Source organism: Prunus dulcis, unplaced genomic scaffold (genome assembly GCF_902201215.1).
Source record: "Prunus dulcis unplaced genomic scaffold, ALMONDv2, whole genome shotgun sequence".
NCBI classification, from domain to species: Eukaryota; Viridiplantae; Streptophyta; class Magnoliopsida; order Rosales; family Rosaceae; genus Prunus; species Prunus dulcis.
This window is the reverse complement of record NW_023010106.1, coordinates 1-17,404: the sequence shown is the minus strand read 5'-3', so window position 1 is coordinate 17,404 and position 17,404 is coordinate 1. Positions and strand designations below refer to the sequence as shown.

The following is a 17,404-nucleotide window of genomic DNA, read 5'->3' as shown; positions in this document are numbered from 1 at the left end:
AACCGTCGTTTGTTTACAACTTAGACGGCGGAATTTTTTTCTAAGACGTAATAAATTATTCACCACGACGGTTTTTTCACCGTCGTTTAAATTCTTTTCAGACGACGTTTTATTCCTTAAACCGTCGTTTTTATTGAATTACCACGTCATTTTTTTTATTTCTTTAAACAGGTTATTGAAGTTGGTGATTATTCAAATATGGAGGCGCCATCTTCTTTAAAAACCCTTTGTCGTTATGTGGAAACGACACTCGTGCCTGAGGATAAGACCCTGCAATTTACAATTGATAAGGAGGTGTTTGGTGGTGAACGCGATACCTTCCTCCTGCCTGAAGATATTACACAATTTGCAGGCATGGAAGAAATAGGAGCTACTGTGGTTGCTGTATATATGAGGTTTGTCATTCTAAAATAATACGTCGTTGGTTTATATATTGCGTCGTCTTAACTAACTAACCACGTCGTTAGTATGTACCGTCGTGATAAATATATTATAACGTCCTTTTCTATTTCAGTACGTCGTGTGAAATTTTATAATACGTCGTTTTGTTATACATAACCGTCGTGTGTTTTTTTGTGCTGACTTGTTTATATTATTTTATGTATTTAGGTACTTACATGATGTTTTGAAACAAGCAAATATGTGCAGCATGGTTGGCTTTATCGACCATGCTACAGTTAGTGCCAACTCTGGGACAATAGCTGACAGATCACGATTGGTAGCAGCTCGACTTCAGAAGACGGACGGTGAACAGATTTTCATGATGCCTTACAATCCAGGGTTAGTCTCCTTAACAGGATTTTGTTTTTATGATTTTCAATAAATGACAGCGTATAAACTAACCACGTCGGTGTTTTATTTTATTGAGTCGTTTGAAACTACTAACCACGTCGGTAGTTATTTATCGTCGTGATAAATATATAATGTCGTCGATTGCTACTTTATTTCGTCGTGTGAAATATTATAATACGTCGTTTTTTGTAAATAACCGTCGTTTTTATATTAATTTTGTGCAGCCGTCATTGGATCTTGCTGATTGTGAGAGCAAAGAGGGAAACCGTCTATTTTCTGGATCCTCTGCCAGGTCATTGTGTGGTCGATGAAGAGGCGAAAAACATCGTGAACAGTGCTATAAAAATATATAATTCTCACATAGGCCGAGCAGGACGTAAAGCTGTAATTTGGAAAACTCTCTCGGGCACACCAAAGCAACCCAGCAGTGTCGAATGCGGGTATTATGTGATGCGCTTCATGAGGGACATCATCATGGATCCTTCCTTGGCGTTTGAGAATAAGGTAAGAAGAAATTACCTTCATACATTTCACGTCGTTTTTTGTATTATCAACGGCGGTCATGTAAAATTACCGTCGTTGAATAGATATACTACGTCGGTTATGAAAAATATCGTCGTCTGTGATTGAATTTCTTTTTATTTATAAACCCTAATAGTCATTGTTTATGCAGTATGCCAAGGGAAACCAGGAAGCTTCATACCCCCAAGAAGCAATTGATGAAGTCCGGAATGAATGGGCAGAGTTTGTTTGCCAAATTATTGAACAGGGGAATTATTGAACACTTGATATTTATGTATAATGTACAAATTTTGTCTATAATATATAATGTAAAAATTTGTTGAGGTTTTCTTAAATTAAAAAAAAAACAAACATACAAATTGCGTAACCGGCGTGTAATACTTTTCCAACGACCTAATAAAGTCAAAAACCGTCGTTTTTTGTTGTTTCGTTTTAAACAAATCCGACGTAAAAGGATATTTAGACGACGTTCTTTGAACAATTGAGTCGTTTATGGTTTACAACATCTTCAATTTCTTAAGGGTTCAGGGTAGTACTTTGTAACGACAGCGGTTAAGTCGTGGAATATATATTTTACGTCGGATAGTTAAATAGCCGCCATGGTTTCTCATTTAAACGACGTCATTTTAACAACTTAGTCGTCTATTACAATTTACAACGTCTACAATTTATTAACACCGGCGTGGTTTGTTGTTGTGATAAGAATATTTTATTATTTTTATATCAAAATATTCAAAATAAATTTAAAATAAATCAGAAAAATGAAAAGTCAACTCCTATGAAGTCATTGATATATTTTCTTCCCCATAAACCTTGAAAAAATTCATTTTGAATAACAAAAATTTAAAATGACCATCCAAAACAAAATTGTTTTGATGAGTCATAAAATCACTTCTAGTTTTATGGTTTAGGGTTTAGAGTCTAGGGTTTAGAGATTAGGGTTGTTATTTATTGGGGTTTATTTTTAAAGTATAATTTTTGGGTAGTATAGGGTATATATTAGGCTTTAAAACCATAAACCCTTTTATAAACTTAATTTTTTAAATTATATAATTTAGTTTTAAGGGTTTAGGGTATTAATTTTTAACGACGGTGGTTGAGTCGTGGAATACATATGTTACGTCGTGCAGTAAAATATCCGACATGGTTTCTACTTTAAACGACGTCATTTTAATATGTAAGTCGTCTATTATAATTTACAACGCCTTCAATTTCTTAACCCCGACGTGGTTTGTTATTGTGATAAGAATATTTTATTATTTTTATATCAAAATATTCAAAATAAATTTAAAATAAATCAGAAAAATGCAAAGTCAACTCCTATGAAGTCATTGATATATTTTATTCCCCCTAAACCTTGAAAAAATTCATTTTGAATAACAAAAATTTAAAATGACCTTCCAAAACAAAATTCTTTTGATGAGTCATAAAATCACTTCTAGTTTTATGGTTTAGGGTTTAGAGTCTAGGGTTTAGAGATTAGGGTTTTTATTTATTGGGGTTTATTTTTAAAGTATAATTTTTGGGTAGTCTAGGGTATATATTAGGCTGTAAAACCATAAACCCTTTTATAAACTTAATTTTTTTAAATTGTATAATTTAGTTTTAAGGGTTTAGGGTATTAATTTTTAACGACGGTGGTTGAGTCGTGGAATACATATTTTACGTCGTGCAGTAAAATATACGACATGGTTTCCGCTTTAAACGACGTCATTTTAATATGTAAGTCGGTTTATATAATTTACAACGTCTTTAATTTCTTAACCCCGACGTGGTTTTTCAGTCGTCTTTATATAAAAATATTCAAAATAAATTTAAAATTAATCCGAAAAATGAAGCTTCAAAATAAACGGCCTTACGTTCTTTTTCCGAAAAATGAAGTTTCCGTCGTGGAATATTAAATTTACGTCGGTTCTTGTAGAACTTTCGCCTTGGTTTTTCTTTCGACGTTTTAAAGCGCGCGCTCTCTAAAAATTTTCGCGCGACCTAAATTTTTTAGATTTGGCTCTTATTCTTATACTTCGAACCCTGAAACCTAAAATTTTCAGATTTCGCGCAACATAACATTTCGCTCTCTCACTTCTGCTCTAATTAAAAGTTGCACTCTCCAGGCTCCGTCGAATCTGTGAGCTCGTCCAACCTGTAAGTACAAACCCTATCTTCCCCTTGTAAATTCATTGAATGATATTAGGTTGTTTTGTTAAAGGGTTTTAGGTATATGCTTTGCGATCTGTTAATAATGTGCTTATAGGTATGGGTTCATGGATTTTCTGTTTAATGGGTTCATGGATTACATTATCTGTTATGTTGAATTGGGAATGGATTTAATTTTGTCGGATCTTTTAATCACCCTATGTTATGTTGAATTGGGAATGGATTTATTGTTTTCATGCTTGGTTTCATGTATATGTTGGTTTCTTGCTTGGTTTCATGTATATGTTGGTTTCTTGCTTGGTTTCATGTATATGTTGGTTTCTTGCTTGGTTTCATATATATGTTGTGTTCTTAATGGGTTTTGGGTTCTTGAAAATAAACTGAGACACGACGAATTTTTAGGCATACGACGACGATTACACGACGGTTTTTTTAAACTACCGTCGTTGTATTACTTATACACGACGGTTTTTTTAAACTACCGTCGTTGTATTACTTATACACGACGGTTTTTTCATAAACCGTCGTTTGTATTACTTATAATAGACGACGTCTGTTGAAAATCCGTCGTCTATATATGCCAAATACGTCTGTTTTTGTTTAAAACCCGTCGTCTCTGTTGTGTATTACTTGCTATTAGATCTTTGTATAATCTGCTATAGTGATGGTCATTGCCTGTATTTTCACTTTATTATAGATAATAGGTTATAGTGTGGAGATGGATAAGTCATGGATGCACTCGGATAGAAGATCGAAGGCATATGAATTTGGGGTGGAAGCATTTTTGAACTTTGCTGTAGAAAATCTTCTAACTACAACACATATCCGTTGTCCATGTGTTAAATGTGTTAATTTGAAGTTGTTTGGGGTTGGAATTATAAGGGATCACGTATACTTTAATGGAATTGACCAAAGCTATAAAAATTGGACATTTCACGGAGAACCTTGGGAAGCAACTACTAATGCTAGTAGAAATGTTGAAGAAGATGATGGCCATAGTAGGTACAGTTTTGTGTCTGAAGAAATTGATATGGATGATAATGATTTTGGTGATTTTGGTTCCGATCCGTATGAGTTTGCCAATGTGATTGGGGATGGAGATCAACCAGTGTACCCTGGTTGTAGAAAGTACACGAAGTTATCGGCATTAGTGAAGTTGTATAATTTGAAGGCAAAACATGGGATGAGTGATGTCTGTTTTATAGAATTATTGATACTTCAAGGCGATTTGCTTCGAGAAGGAAATACAATACCAACCTCTATGTATGAGGCTAAAAAGACTTTGTGTGCATTGGGGCTGAGTTATGAGAAAATGCACGCATGCCCCAATGATTGCATCTTGTATAGGAAGGAGTATGAGGATTCAACTAATTGTCCTACTTGTGGTATCTCAAGGTGGAAGGAAGGCAAAAATTCAATCTTGAAAGAGGGTGTGCCAGCGAAGGTGGTGTGGTATTTTCCTCCAATTCCAAGGTTTAAAAGGATGTTTCAATCACATGAGACAGCTAAGAGTTTGACTTGGCATGCTGCTAGAAAATCAATTGACGGTCAGATGTCTCATCCGGCGGATTCCCCGTCTTGGAAACTTCTTGATGATAAATGGCCTGAGTTTGGTAATGAGCCGAGAAACTTGAGATTGGCTCTTTCATCTGATGGATTCAATCCCCACAGTTCTCTAAGTAGCAGATATAGTTGTTGGCCGGTTATCTTAGTTACATATAATCTCCCTCCATGGCTGTGCATGAAACGAAAGTTCATGATGTTAACCTTATTGATTTCCGGTCCTAAACAACCCGGAAATGATATAGGCGTCTACTTGGAGCCTTTGATTGATGATTTAAAATCTTTGTGGGTTGGGATTAGAGGAGTGTATGATGCACATAATGGAGAATACTTTACACTCAGAGCTGCATTAATGTGGACAATTAATGATTTCCCCGCCTATGGAAACTTATCTGGTTGTGTTGTTAAAGGATATAAAGCTTGTCCAATATGCGGCGATGATACACCTAGTCACAGGTTGAAAAATGGCCACAAAATTTGTTACATTGGGCATAGAAAATGGTTACCAATCAATCATCCATATAGGAGGCAGCGTGCAGCTTTTAATGGGAAACCTGAATATGGCATACCTCCCGAGCCATTAACCGGAGAAAAAGTGCTGCATATGGTTGAAAATGGTGACAGAGTTTGTTGGAAGAAGAAATCAATATTCTTTGATCTCAGTATTGGAAATACCTTCCTGTGAGGCATGCCCTAGATGTTATGCACATTGAGAAGAATGTTTGCGATAGTATCATTGGTACATTGCTGGAGATCCCTGGAAAAAAATAAAGATGGGATTGCTGCTCGATTAGATTTATTGAACATGGGGGTCAAAACTGATTTGCAACCCGAGTATGGAGAAAGACGTACTCGTTTGCCTCCTGGGCCTTGGAATTTGTCAAGAGCAGAGAAGAGAGAGGTTTGCAATTCTTTCTATGGTATGAAGGTCCCTGAAGGTTATTCTTCAAATATTAAAAATCTTGTATCTTTACAAGATTCAAGACTTCTTGGCCTTAAATCACATGATTGTCATACCTTAATGCAACAATTGCTCCCTGTGGCAATTCGTTCTGTTTTGGAGAAGCCTGCAAGGTATGCAATAACTCGTTTGTGCTTCTTCTTCAATGCTATATGTGCAAAGACTGTTGATGTTTCCAAGCTAGATAAGTTGGAAGAAGATGTAGTAGTTACTCTGTGTTTGCTTGAGAAGTACTTTCCCCCTTCATTCTTTGATATCATGGTTCATCTAGTAGTACATCTTGTCAGAGAAGTTCGTCTATGTGGGCCAGTATATTTTAGGTGGATGTATCCGTTTGAAAGATATATGAAAGTGCTGAAGGGGTATGTTGAGAATCGTACTCGTCCCGAAGGTTGCATTGCTGAGCGGTATATAGCTGAAGAAGCGGTAGAGTTTTGTACTCAGCATTTATCTGATGTTAGTACAGTTGGAGTGCCTTCAAGCCAAAAGATGGGAGTTTCAAAGCCATTATCAGGTTGCACAGTGAGCGTAGTTGATCAGGACCTGTTGAATCAAGCACATCTATATGTCTTGGAGAATACGGAGGAAGTCCTACCTTATATCGAGTACGTATGAGTTTTATTCTTTAAGTTTCCATTTTAAATTATTTCTTATGTTTATCTTATATATTTGGGACCGTAATGCTTGAATTTTTCGTGTCATGTAGGCAACATATGATCCACATCAAGACTGCTTATCCAAAATTTAGAAAGAGAACAAAGTGGCTGCGGGATAAGCACAATAGCACTTTCATTCAATGGCTACGCTTCAAGGTATATGTTGTTGAATAACATATTTCTCTTTTAATTTTCTTCTTATTTCTATGTTAGATTGAATTAAGATTTGATTAATTTGCAGGTTCAAAGTGAACTTGAGGAAGACAATCATGGCGTATCAGAAAATTTAAGGTGGCTAGCAGCTGGTCCAAACATGGCAGTGCCATTATATAGGAGCTATCTTATTAAAGGTATTAAATTCAATATCAAGGCACAAGATGATGTGCGGACAACTCAAAATAGTGGAGTTTATTTACTTGCACATACCATGCAAGTTGCTAGTGCCAAGGATAAAAACCCAATTCTCTCAAATATGGGTTTCTATGGTGTCATTCAAGAAATTTGGGACCTTGACTACCAAAAGTTTACAATCCCAGTCTTTAGGTGTGATTGGATAGATAGTTCTGGTCTTGTAGTCGACGAACTTGGATTTACCCTTGTAGATTTGAGTAAAATTGGACATAGGAATGACCAATTTGTTTTGGCTTCTCAAGTCAAACAAATATTTTTTGTTGACGACCCGATGCATCGTGGTTGGTCGGTAGTGTTATCAATGCCTAATAGAGAATATAATGATGTTATTGGTGATGAAGTCTTAGGTGATGTGATAATTGAGTGTGAGCCATTTACTAGAGGGATGCCAAATGTTGACACATTTGATGAACTGGTGGGTGAGTTAGGTGGTCAAAATATTCGAGGTGGGTGTGAAGATATATGGATTGAATGATGCTTATGTAATTGGCAGTGTATGACATTAATTTTGTAATATATTGTAATGTGATTTCTTCACTTTCATTATACAGGTTTTGGCCACAAAACAATCAGTGCAAAAAATACTGGTTCCAGATTACATCATTATATTCTGCATAAAAAACAACGTCTGTTCAAATAAAACACGACGTTATGGTGAACCAGTTATTCAGCATATTTACCGACGTCTTAAAGCAACGTAACAATGAAGAACCACGACGCTATTGTGAAGCAATTATTCAGGATATCACGTCGGGGAAGGATTAAGAACCGCCATGTAATTCTAAATAACACGACTCCAATCCCATAATACCGACGTCTAAAAAACGAGATAAATAATCTGAACGTTAAAAAATACGACGTCATCATACATTTTCCACGTCGCAAGTTCTTTTATAAACGAAGAGGAACGAAATGAATTCCGACGGTAATTCATTATAACCGCCGTCTAATATCAATTAAACGACGTTATTTGTAATACGGCTCTCATCATAATCAACGCCGTCTATATGTTCTGTAATACGGCTCTCATTTATTTGGAACCGACGTTGTTTAGAAGTTCAACGTCGTCTACATTAATAAGTGCGACGTGAGTAATGAATACATATAAATACAGCGTCGACTATATAAATGCCACCGACGTTGTTTCGCATTTCAACGTCAACTATATAAATACATACGTCGTAAATAATGACACTGACAACTATTTCCACGTCATCTTTTTTAGAAAAATCGAAGTGGAAAATTTATTTCACGACGGTTGTTTGTAAATAAGAGACGTAGTAGATTTCAATAACGTCGTCTTCTCATGTATTTAAAGGCGTCATATTTTTTCTTGTCGTGAAAATTATATTTAACGGCGTAGTGTTTTAGTTGTCGTCGTTGTATGTCTATCTTGCGGCCTTGTTCTTTTAATATGTGTCATATTTTTCCTTTTTAACGACGGTGATTTGTTTGAGTTGGTCGTCTATTCTCATCCTCGACTATTTTTTAAAATTTTAGCAGACTAAACACGTCTGTTTTTATTTGTTTTCGACGTTGTTTTATTTAACAACGTCTAATATTTATCGTCGTTGTTTGTTTCTGAAAATAGGACGTATAAATTTTGTAATACGACTCTCATATATTTGTAACCGACGTTGTTTCGTTGTTCAACGTCTACTCTATAAATACATACGTCGTAAATAATGACACTGACAACTATTTCCACGTCATCTTTTATAGAAAAATCGAAGTGGAAAATTTATTTTACGACGGCTGTTTTTATATAGGCGACGTAGTAGGAATCAATAACGTCGTCTTCTAATGTATTTAAAGGCGTCATATTTTTTATTGTCGTGAAAATGATATTTAACGGCGTCTTATTTTAATTTTCGTCGTTGTATGTCTATCTTGCGGCCTTGTTCTGTTAATATGTGTCATATTTTTCCTTTTTAACGACGTTTTTTTAGAGAGTTGGTCGTCTATTCTCATCCTCGACTGCTTTTTTAGATCTTTTTGCAGTACAAAGACGTCGTTTTGTATTTGTTGATGGCGTTGTATATTTTAACAACGACGGTGATTTAGCGTCGTGGTTTATGAGGGAAAAGATGACGGTGGATTCCACGACCATTGAAAAACCGAAAACACGACGGTGATTTACCGTCGTCTTTTTGCTTTTTTGTAGTAGTGCATGTGGATGTTATGATTACTAGCTTATATAGTCATGCCTAACACCATACACGCTTAATGGCAGTACATGTGGGCTTGGTAGGTATTCCATGACTTGAACGCACCACTGCAAAAAGTGATCACAACTTCTAGTATAAATACTGTGTCTGTGTGTGAGAACTAAGCAGCATATTTAGATATATATATATATATATATATATATATATATATATAAGGCATAATATATGAGATATTAGATCATCAGCATGCCATTAATATATGAGATATTGGCAATGTTAAAACTACTCCTTCTTGTGCTCTTGTCAGCGGCTTCTCTGCAAGCTATTACCACTCATGGGCAACCGTATGACTACCTACAATATGTACTACAATGGCAGAAGACGAAATGCTTGAAGGTCGGGAAACGGTGCACTCCAGTGCATCAACCATATGAGGAGTTCACTACTCACGGCCTCTGGCCAACCAACCTCTCCAATAAATTGACATGCAAATCAGCTTCAAAATTTAACAGCACTATGGTACGTATATATTTCTTTATTTCTTAAATCTTTTTATTCTTTCTTTAATGTACTTTATATTCATTCCTTTTTATTTACAGTTTTCATTTATGATCGATTGATCTGATATCGCCAAATCTAATTATAGCTTTCTATCATATAATACTATAATTAATTAGCTGCAAAATGATGCTTCATTGCTATCGAAGATGGAAAAGTCCTGGCCAAATCTGGAGCAGAGAGTTGCCCAAAGAAAAGACAACGATATGTTGTTTTGGGCGATGGAGTACGAAAAACACGGTACATGTGCCAAGTTTTCTAGCCAGAATACTTACTTGTCAAAAGCATGTGATTTGTGGGAAGAAAACAAGATTAAGGCGATTTTTGAGCACCACAAAATCTTTCCAACAAACGCGACGTCGTATAAAGATGTTTTGCTTATGAATGCTATTCAAATGGAAACTCGCAGTTCTCCTCTCCTTCTTTGCCATAGATAGAGTCAACGGCGATGATTTGTTGTGGGAGGTTGTATTTTGCTATGACAACACGGCTAAAAAACGGATGAATTGTTCTGATCAAAGTTTAAGACAAACAAATTGCGGAAGGTACATCTATTATAAATAATAATAATTATTAGAGTATTACAAGAAAATAAAATATATTGAGGACGCTGCAGATTTTAAAAGTTAGTTCTTAACAATGGATATTGAGGATGTCCTTAACAGATAATTCCAAGTCAGTCACTCAACAATAATTATAAATACAAAACTATATATAAATTTATCTTATGAGTGATGTTTGAACTTTTTAATTTTAGTTGTTTGTGCAAAACTATAGATATTTTAGAAATTACACTTTAATTGATTACTCTCATAATATCAATACAGATCATGAAGTGTTCTCATTGCACATAAAAAAACATATATAAATTTAAATATATCCATACTTGAAATATACATAGTAAATTTAGGTTTTAGTCCCAATATACATTAAACATTTCCATAAATCACAATCTTTCCAACCGTTTTATTAGTTCCTGAACTTTGACCCAATTTGCATTTGAGTACCTCAATTTCCAAAATGGTTTTTGTGGTCCTTTAACTTTAGTTTCGTTTGGTAAATGGTTCTGCCGTCAATTTTGTTAACATTTTTTGTTAAATGCAAAGGCAAAATGGTATTTTTATATTAAAACAAAAAAAAATGAATAAAAAATTATATTTTTAAAATAGCAATAAAAGAAAATCAAATTAAAAAACCAACAAAAATAAAGAAAAATAAGGGGGAGTAGAAATCGGGATAGAGGGGGAGAGAGATAGTTTAATTTGAATTTTTTATTCATATTTTAATCAATTTTTTTTTAAAAAAAAAAACCATTTTGCCCCTGCATTTAACATAAAAGTTAACAAAATTGACGGCAGGACCATTTGTCCAAACGAAACTAAAGTTAAAGGATCACATGAATCATTTTGGAAATTGAGGTACTCAAATAAAAATCGAGTCTAAATTCAGGGACTAATAAAACGATTAACCTCCCATATATTATTTATTCTTGTTTATATATGAGCAAAATACTTGAAAAGAAACATGTAAAATGAAGGAGGATGTTAATAGTTCAAACTCAAAGCCACTCTAACATATGACTTTCTCATTCATCTCGAACTTTGTCCAATTGTGTTTTGGTGTAGTTGTCCTTCCGTTTCATAAGTCTCACATATTGAAATAAACATGAAAAGAGCATATAAAATGGTGAGGCCCTGCAGTGCTCCGCTTGGATCTGGCATTTTCAATCCTATATCAAATCTAAGAGCATGCAATTTCTAGACATAAAAGTACACAATAAATCATATAAATCACGCTAGTTCATAATTCCATTGACTAATTTCCAATAAATTTTTTTATACGCTATATTGGGGAGGGGAAACAGAACCTAGGACCTCAACTCAAGTGCAAGGCTAAATGCTTATATCTAATAACGTTTAGCATAAAACAAATACATATGCCAGTGAGGTATATAGCTTAGGCCCCGTTTGGGATTGCTGTTTTTCGCCAAAAACCTGCTTCACTTTAAAGTTGAGCAGTTTAAGGTGTTTGGTAAAAATAAAATATCCTGATTATTTTAAAAGTAGTGGCCTTCTGACAACAGCTTTTACAAGCAGGCTCTATGTTGCTTTTCAAAGCTGCTTTCAAACTAAACAGAGATGAACCTTTAATGAATTTTTTTAATTCCCAAAATACCATCATTCATTTTATAAAATGACACCACCTCCACTTCCACATCCAACTCCACACTTGCACCACCACATTCACTACCTACACAACAACCGCCACTGCCACCATCACCACCACATCCTCCTCATCCTTATCCTCTGCCTCCACTACCACCACCTCCACCACCACCAACTCCACCTTCATCACCACCACCAACTCCACCTCCATCACCACCATTATCACCGCATGATTAGTACATAACACTTTCAACATCATGTCTATTTTAATCATTATTCACAGTTGTTTGGGCCTAAATTTCGCACGCCAAAAGTTCAAAAAACAGGCCCATGGTAAAATTACCTGCCCAGCCCAAAAACTTGAGGATAACAAAATTAGGATCTAGACAGCTTGGGCTTCACACCAGGATGACGAAAACAAAGCCCCAGCCCAAAGAAAGACCAACGTGGAAATTGTCATTAAAGCTTCAAGGATCAGCCCATAATTTTTGTTGGGTTCAAACCCAAGGGATTGAAAACACACCCACGTGACTACCCTTTCGCGCGACCTTTCATCTTCAACTACAGCAACTCAGCCGATAGTTCCACACTGACCACCACCAACAACGAGCAGCAACGACGACGAGCAACGACCACCACCAACAACGACAACCACTGACGACGACCTTTCATCTTCAACTACAGCAACTCAGCCGATAGTTCCACACTACCCACCACCAACAACGAGCAGCAACGACGACCAACAACGACGACCAGCAACGACAACGACCAACGACCACCACCAACAATGACAACCACTGACGACGATCGAAGCGATTTTCACTCTCTTGGGAAAAAAACAGTAAGAAAATGACCCTCTAACACAGATTTGTCTTCGATTTTAGGGATTACACATTTTTGCTGTTGTTCTTTATGCAATGCAGTTTTTGGAAAAATGGATGAATCGTTGGATTCAAAACTACTCTTCGTTTAGGTTTTGCTTCGTTTATAGGGATTAAGAATTTCTGAAATTTTACTTACTGTTCATTCTTCATTCTACAATGTAGTTTAGGGTTTATGGGAATGTTATAACTGCTCATGAAGTTAAACGTGTTTTGATATTAGTTTCAGTACTGTCTTTGCATTTTGATTTCTGGTTGTTTGTAGCAGATTTTGGCCAGAAACTGCAATGCAGTTTCTGGTTCCATAATTCAATTTCATAGTGCTTTTTGCTAGGGTTTATGGGAATGTTATAACTGCTCATGAAGTTAAACGTGTTTTGATATTCAGTACTGTCTTTGCATTTTGATTTCTGGTTGTTTGTAGCAGATTTTGAACCAGACACTGCAATGCAGTTTCTGGTTCCATAATTCAATTTCAGAGTGCTTTTTGCTAGGGTTTATGGGAATGTTATAACTGCTCATGAAGTTAAATGTGTTTTGATATTAGTTTCAGTACTGTTTTTGCATTTTGGTTTCTTTTCACATCAAATTTTGAGCAGCAGTTTCTGGTTGTTTGTTGCAGATTTTGACCACAAACTGCAGTGCATATCACAAAATGGAACAAGAAATGTCACCACAAAAAGAATGAAGCTGAAAACCAACCAAAGCGCAGAATCAAAACGATGGCTCAAAAGAGTAAACCAAAGCCAAAGCCAAACTATGATCGGAAAGCAAAGCACCCGGACTATGTCCAATTTCGGTGCAATGCCTATGCTTTCAGCAGCATCATTAGAGACATAAAGGACAAGCTCAATGAAAGGCAGAAGAAGCTTCTCAAGAAAACCCCTTTCTGGAACTTGATCGAGCTGTTTTACCACCAAAGAATTGACATGAATAACATGAATAAGTCGGACCTTGACTTAGTACAGCTGCTCAAGACATTTGATCCGGATACAAAGTCCTTCAAATTTGGAACCAAATCATTCCAAATCACAGGCAATGCAGTGACACAGATTTTAGGACTGCCAAATGAAGGCAAATCTGTCAAACTTGTCAATGATAGGTACACTGCTACCTTCAGAACAAGGCACTTTGGAGAAAAGGGAAAACCATCAAAAAACCAGGTAGAAGCAGAATTACAAAAGACAATTGCCTTGGCAAACCAATCGAAGAAAGAAAAGGCAAAGACAGAGCAAAAGAAAAAAACGAACAAAGGAAAAGAAAAGAAAGAAGCTGAAGAAGAAGAATGTATCTTAATTCTTGTGGATGTTTGTAAATATTTCTAGTTATGGTATATGAGAACATCTTTCCTATACATATAAACTGTAATATAATCTTGGAACAGGATGCAACAAAACGAAAAGGAAACAAACAAACTGCACTGAATTTTCTGGTCAAAAATATTGCAACAAATTAAAATTGCAGTGCAGTTTATATAAATAAATAAAAATAAAAAATCAGCTCAAAAAATGTGAAAAGAACCCAAAAGCCAAAGCCATAATCAAAGTACTAAAACTTTGTTCAAAACACATTTAAGTAGGTCAGCATTGAAATGTAGTTTCTGCTCATAATCTGCAACAAAATCTGAAATAAACAGAAACTGCAGCAATGCAGTTTCTGCAACAAAATCTGCTCAAAATCTGAAAACAAGCATTGAATGGCAGTCGAAAACGAATATCCACTCATTAAACAATTGTATAATTTTCATTAACTTCAAAAAAAAAAATCACAATATCCAATTAGAAGCTGTGTAGCCAATTACAAGCAACTAAAACTGCAATCCAGTTTTTGCAAAAAGTGCAACGCAGAAACTGACTATACATTCGCTAAACCATATCTAAAATAAAAAATTGTCAAATGAGAAGGTGTGTTCATATAATAGCCTTGCAAGTCTTCCTATTGTGCCCAGCAACACTGCACCGACTGCATTTCAATGGCCTTTTAAATTCACCAAAAACTTTGATCCTCTTTGTTGGTGGTCTTCCGTCTGGCCTCTTTGTAATTGGCGGAAGCACAACTCCAGCTGCAGAACCATTGCTGCCCAATCCTTTCCCAATATCTGGAATAGGAAAAATAGGACTCTCATAGGCTTTTCGAAAGAAGTCGGTTTTGTAGTAACACTCCACGTAATCATAAACTGAATCTCTCTTTGCTAGGATTGCAGCCATCGCATGTGTGCAAGGAAAACCGTCAATTTGCCAAAGACGGCAAGAACAAGTCCTTTGCTCGAGATCAACCATCACAGAATAATCAGCAAATACTTCAAAAATAGTGGAATTAGAACGACGAACTGCCCAAGTCCTACCGGCCTCCGCATTTTCACAGAGTCTAGTTTCCATCTCCGGACACAAAACTGTTGTCCACTTCTCCGCTTCAAATCGTCGTTGAGAATTCAATACCATCAATTTCTGTCGAATCCCTTCTATCAAAGGTAGCACCGGCAAATCTCGAAACACACCAACCCAATTATTAAAGGACTCCGCTAAACTGTTTGCCATCTCCCCATAAAGCATTCCTTTGAAAAATGCGTTGGCATAGTGATCTCTAGACAAATCAGATATAAATGCCTTCACTTTCGAACTCCCAACAATCACCAACTCCTCCATTGCTACCTTAAACTCTGCCTCCGTAACAGCATATGCGCATCTACTAAATAAATTGATAACACGGTCTTGGAGCAGTTTCCCAAAACCTGACTTTGGGTACTTTGATATCAAATTCTGTTTGAGGTGATAATAACAGTAAGAATGAGGCCATCCGGGAAACACAAACCCCATTGCATTTAACAAACCTTGATTGCGGTCCGAGAAAAAGGTCACCACTCTCCCCATCGGTAGCAATATAAAAGCCAAATGTTGAAGAAACCAAGTCCAATTCTCCTCTGTCTCAGAATCAACACCTCCAAAAGCTAGAGGATAAAACCCTGCAAAACAAAACCAAAAGCACAAGTATAAGCAAAAAAGGGAAACTGCAGTCTGGTTTATGAAAACAAATCTGCTCAAATTTGAAAGGAAACCAAAAGCCAAATCCATGATCCAAGTACTAAAACTAAGTTTAAAACACATTTAAGTTCATGAGCAGTTACAACATTCCCACAGACATGCAAAAAATATTTAAAAAATCGAATTATGAAACAAGAAACTGCAATGCAGTTTCTGCTAAAAATTGCAACAAATGAAAATCTGCAATACATTACAGTAACCATACCTTGATTTCCATTCTTTCCCGAAGCACGGAGAAGCTGCCCCTTGTACTTGCTCTTCAAAAACGTAGCATCAATGAACAACAAGGGTATGCAATATTGAAATCCAGCAATGCAACCGCCAAAAGACACAAAAAACCGTCGAAAGCGATTAATTCCAACTTCACAATCAAGAGTGCAGAGAGAACCAATGTTAGTTTCCTTTACGGCGTCCGCATACCACACTAACTCGTTGAAGGACTTCGACTCATCACCGTGAACGTCCAATTTAGCTAACTCTTTGCCAAACCATGCGTGGTAGTATGAAATGTCTATACCATAATAATCTTTGAACTCGTGTATAATCTCAAATGGCTTCAGCTCTGGTTTTGCACGAATTCTGTCCACAATGAGGGAGGACACCACACGAGACCTCATCATCTTACTCTTTGATTCCCGTATCTGACCCGCACATGTATGAACATTATTTAACGTCCGAATTACAAAACTGCCAGTAGCTTCACAACGAGAAGCATAAACACGCCAGCTGCAACCCTCAATTTCTTATTCGAACAAACAGCAACCACCCGCTTCTTGTCATTGCCGGCATATAAAAAATTAAATCCTACTTCAAGAGCGTACTTGCACAATTTCAACCGGAACTCCTCTGCACCACCGTCAAACTTCTGCCCCACATGATGTATGTATGTCTCCCACTCATTTGACAACAAAGGCTTAGCACTTGCTCTCTTCGACCTGCCCAAAAACTCGTTTCTGTCTTCGACAGTACTAGAACACGACGACTCGCCCTTTTCACATGCTATCAACTCCTTATTTACACAAAAATCACCACTATATTCGCTGATCCCGCATAAATCCTTCACTAAAATATCAACAGTCTTCTCATTTGATATCAACAAAAATGTCCTCATCAAGTCCAAATCGCTATCCGTTTCTAGAAAAAAACTCGGATAACTGGGCACCGAATACCGTAATGTGAAACAACCCAACTGCAAACCCCTAAACCTCAGACACAAAGTCTTCAAAATATCAACCATGGATGACTCTGATGAAACTGAAAACATGATGGTTTCCGACTTATATGTGCACTTGGCAATGACACACACCTCCATTAGCCTTGAAAATGCAAACAAAAACAGAAAACAATTAAAATCACTAAATAATGTACATGAGCAGTTGTAACATTCCAATAGAAATCCAAATATTAGTATGAAATCGAATTATGAAACAAGAAACTGCACTACAGTTTATAGTCAAAAAATGAAATAACAGAAACAACATTGCACTTTATGTGATAACATACCCTTAAATTTGAATAGAAACCAAAAGAAA

General features: G+C 36.2%; 1 protein-coding gene and 1 pseudogene across 1 annotated transcript; one reads left to right on the top strand and one right to left on the bottom strand.

Annotated features, from left to right (window-relative positions):
• The first annotated feature begins 9,412 nt into the window (after nucleotides 1–9,412).
• On the top strand, nucleotides 9,413–10,349 carry LOC117612902 (annotated as a pseudogene).
• Nucleotides 10,350–14,741: 4,392 nt separating this feature from the next.
• On the bottom strand, nucleotides 14,742–16,492 carry LOC117612900. Its single transcript, XM_034341538.1, has 2 exons — nucleotides 16,078–16,492; nucleotides 14,742–15,793 (listed from the first exon to the last, which is right to left on the bottom strand). The coding sequence occupies exons 1-2, from the start codon at nucleotides 16,490–16,492 to the stop codon at nucleotides 14,742–14,744; spliced, it is 1,467 nt and encodes a 488-aa protein (XP_034197429.1).
• Between the last annotated feature and the right edge of the window lie 912 nt (nucleotides 16,493–17,404).

What these genes read in the sequence shown, in the direction of transcription:
- LOC117612900 (XM_034341538.1), bottom strand. Translation starts at nt 16,492, where the DNA reads ATGATGAGGTCTCGTGTGGTGTCCTCCCTCATTGTGGACAGAATTCGT. An exon ending in GGGAAAGAATGGAAATCAAG is followed by an intron (nt 15,794 to 16,077) that starts GTATGGTTACTG and finishes TTTGTTTTGCAG; the next exon opens with GGTTTTATCCTCTAGCTTTT.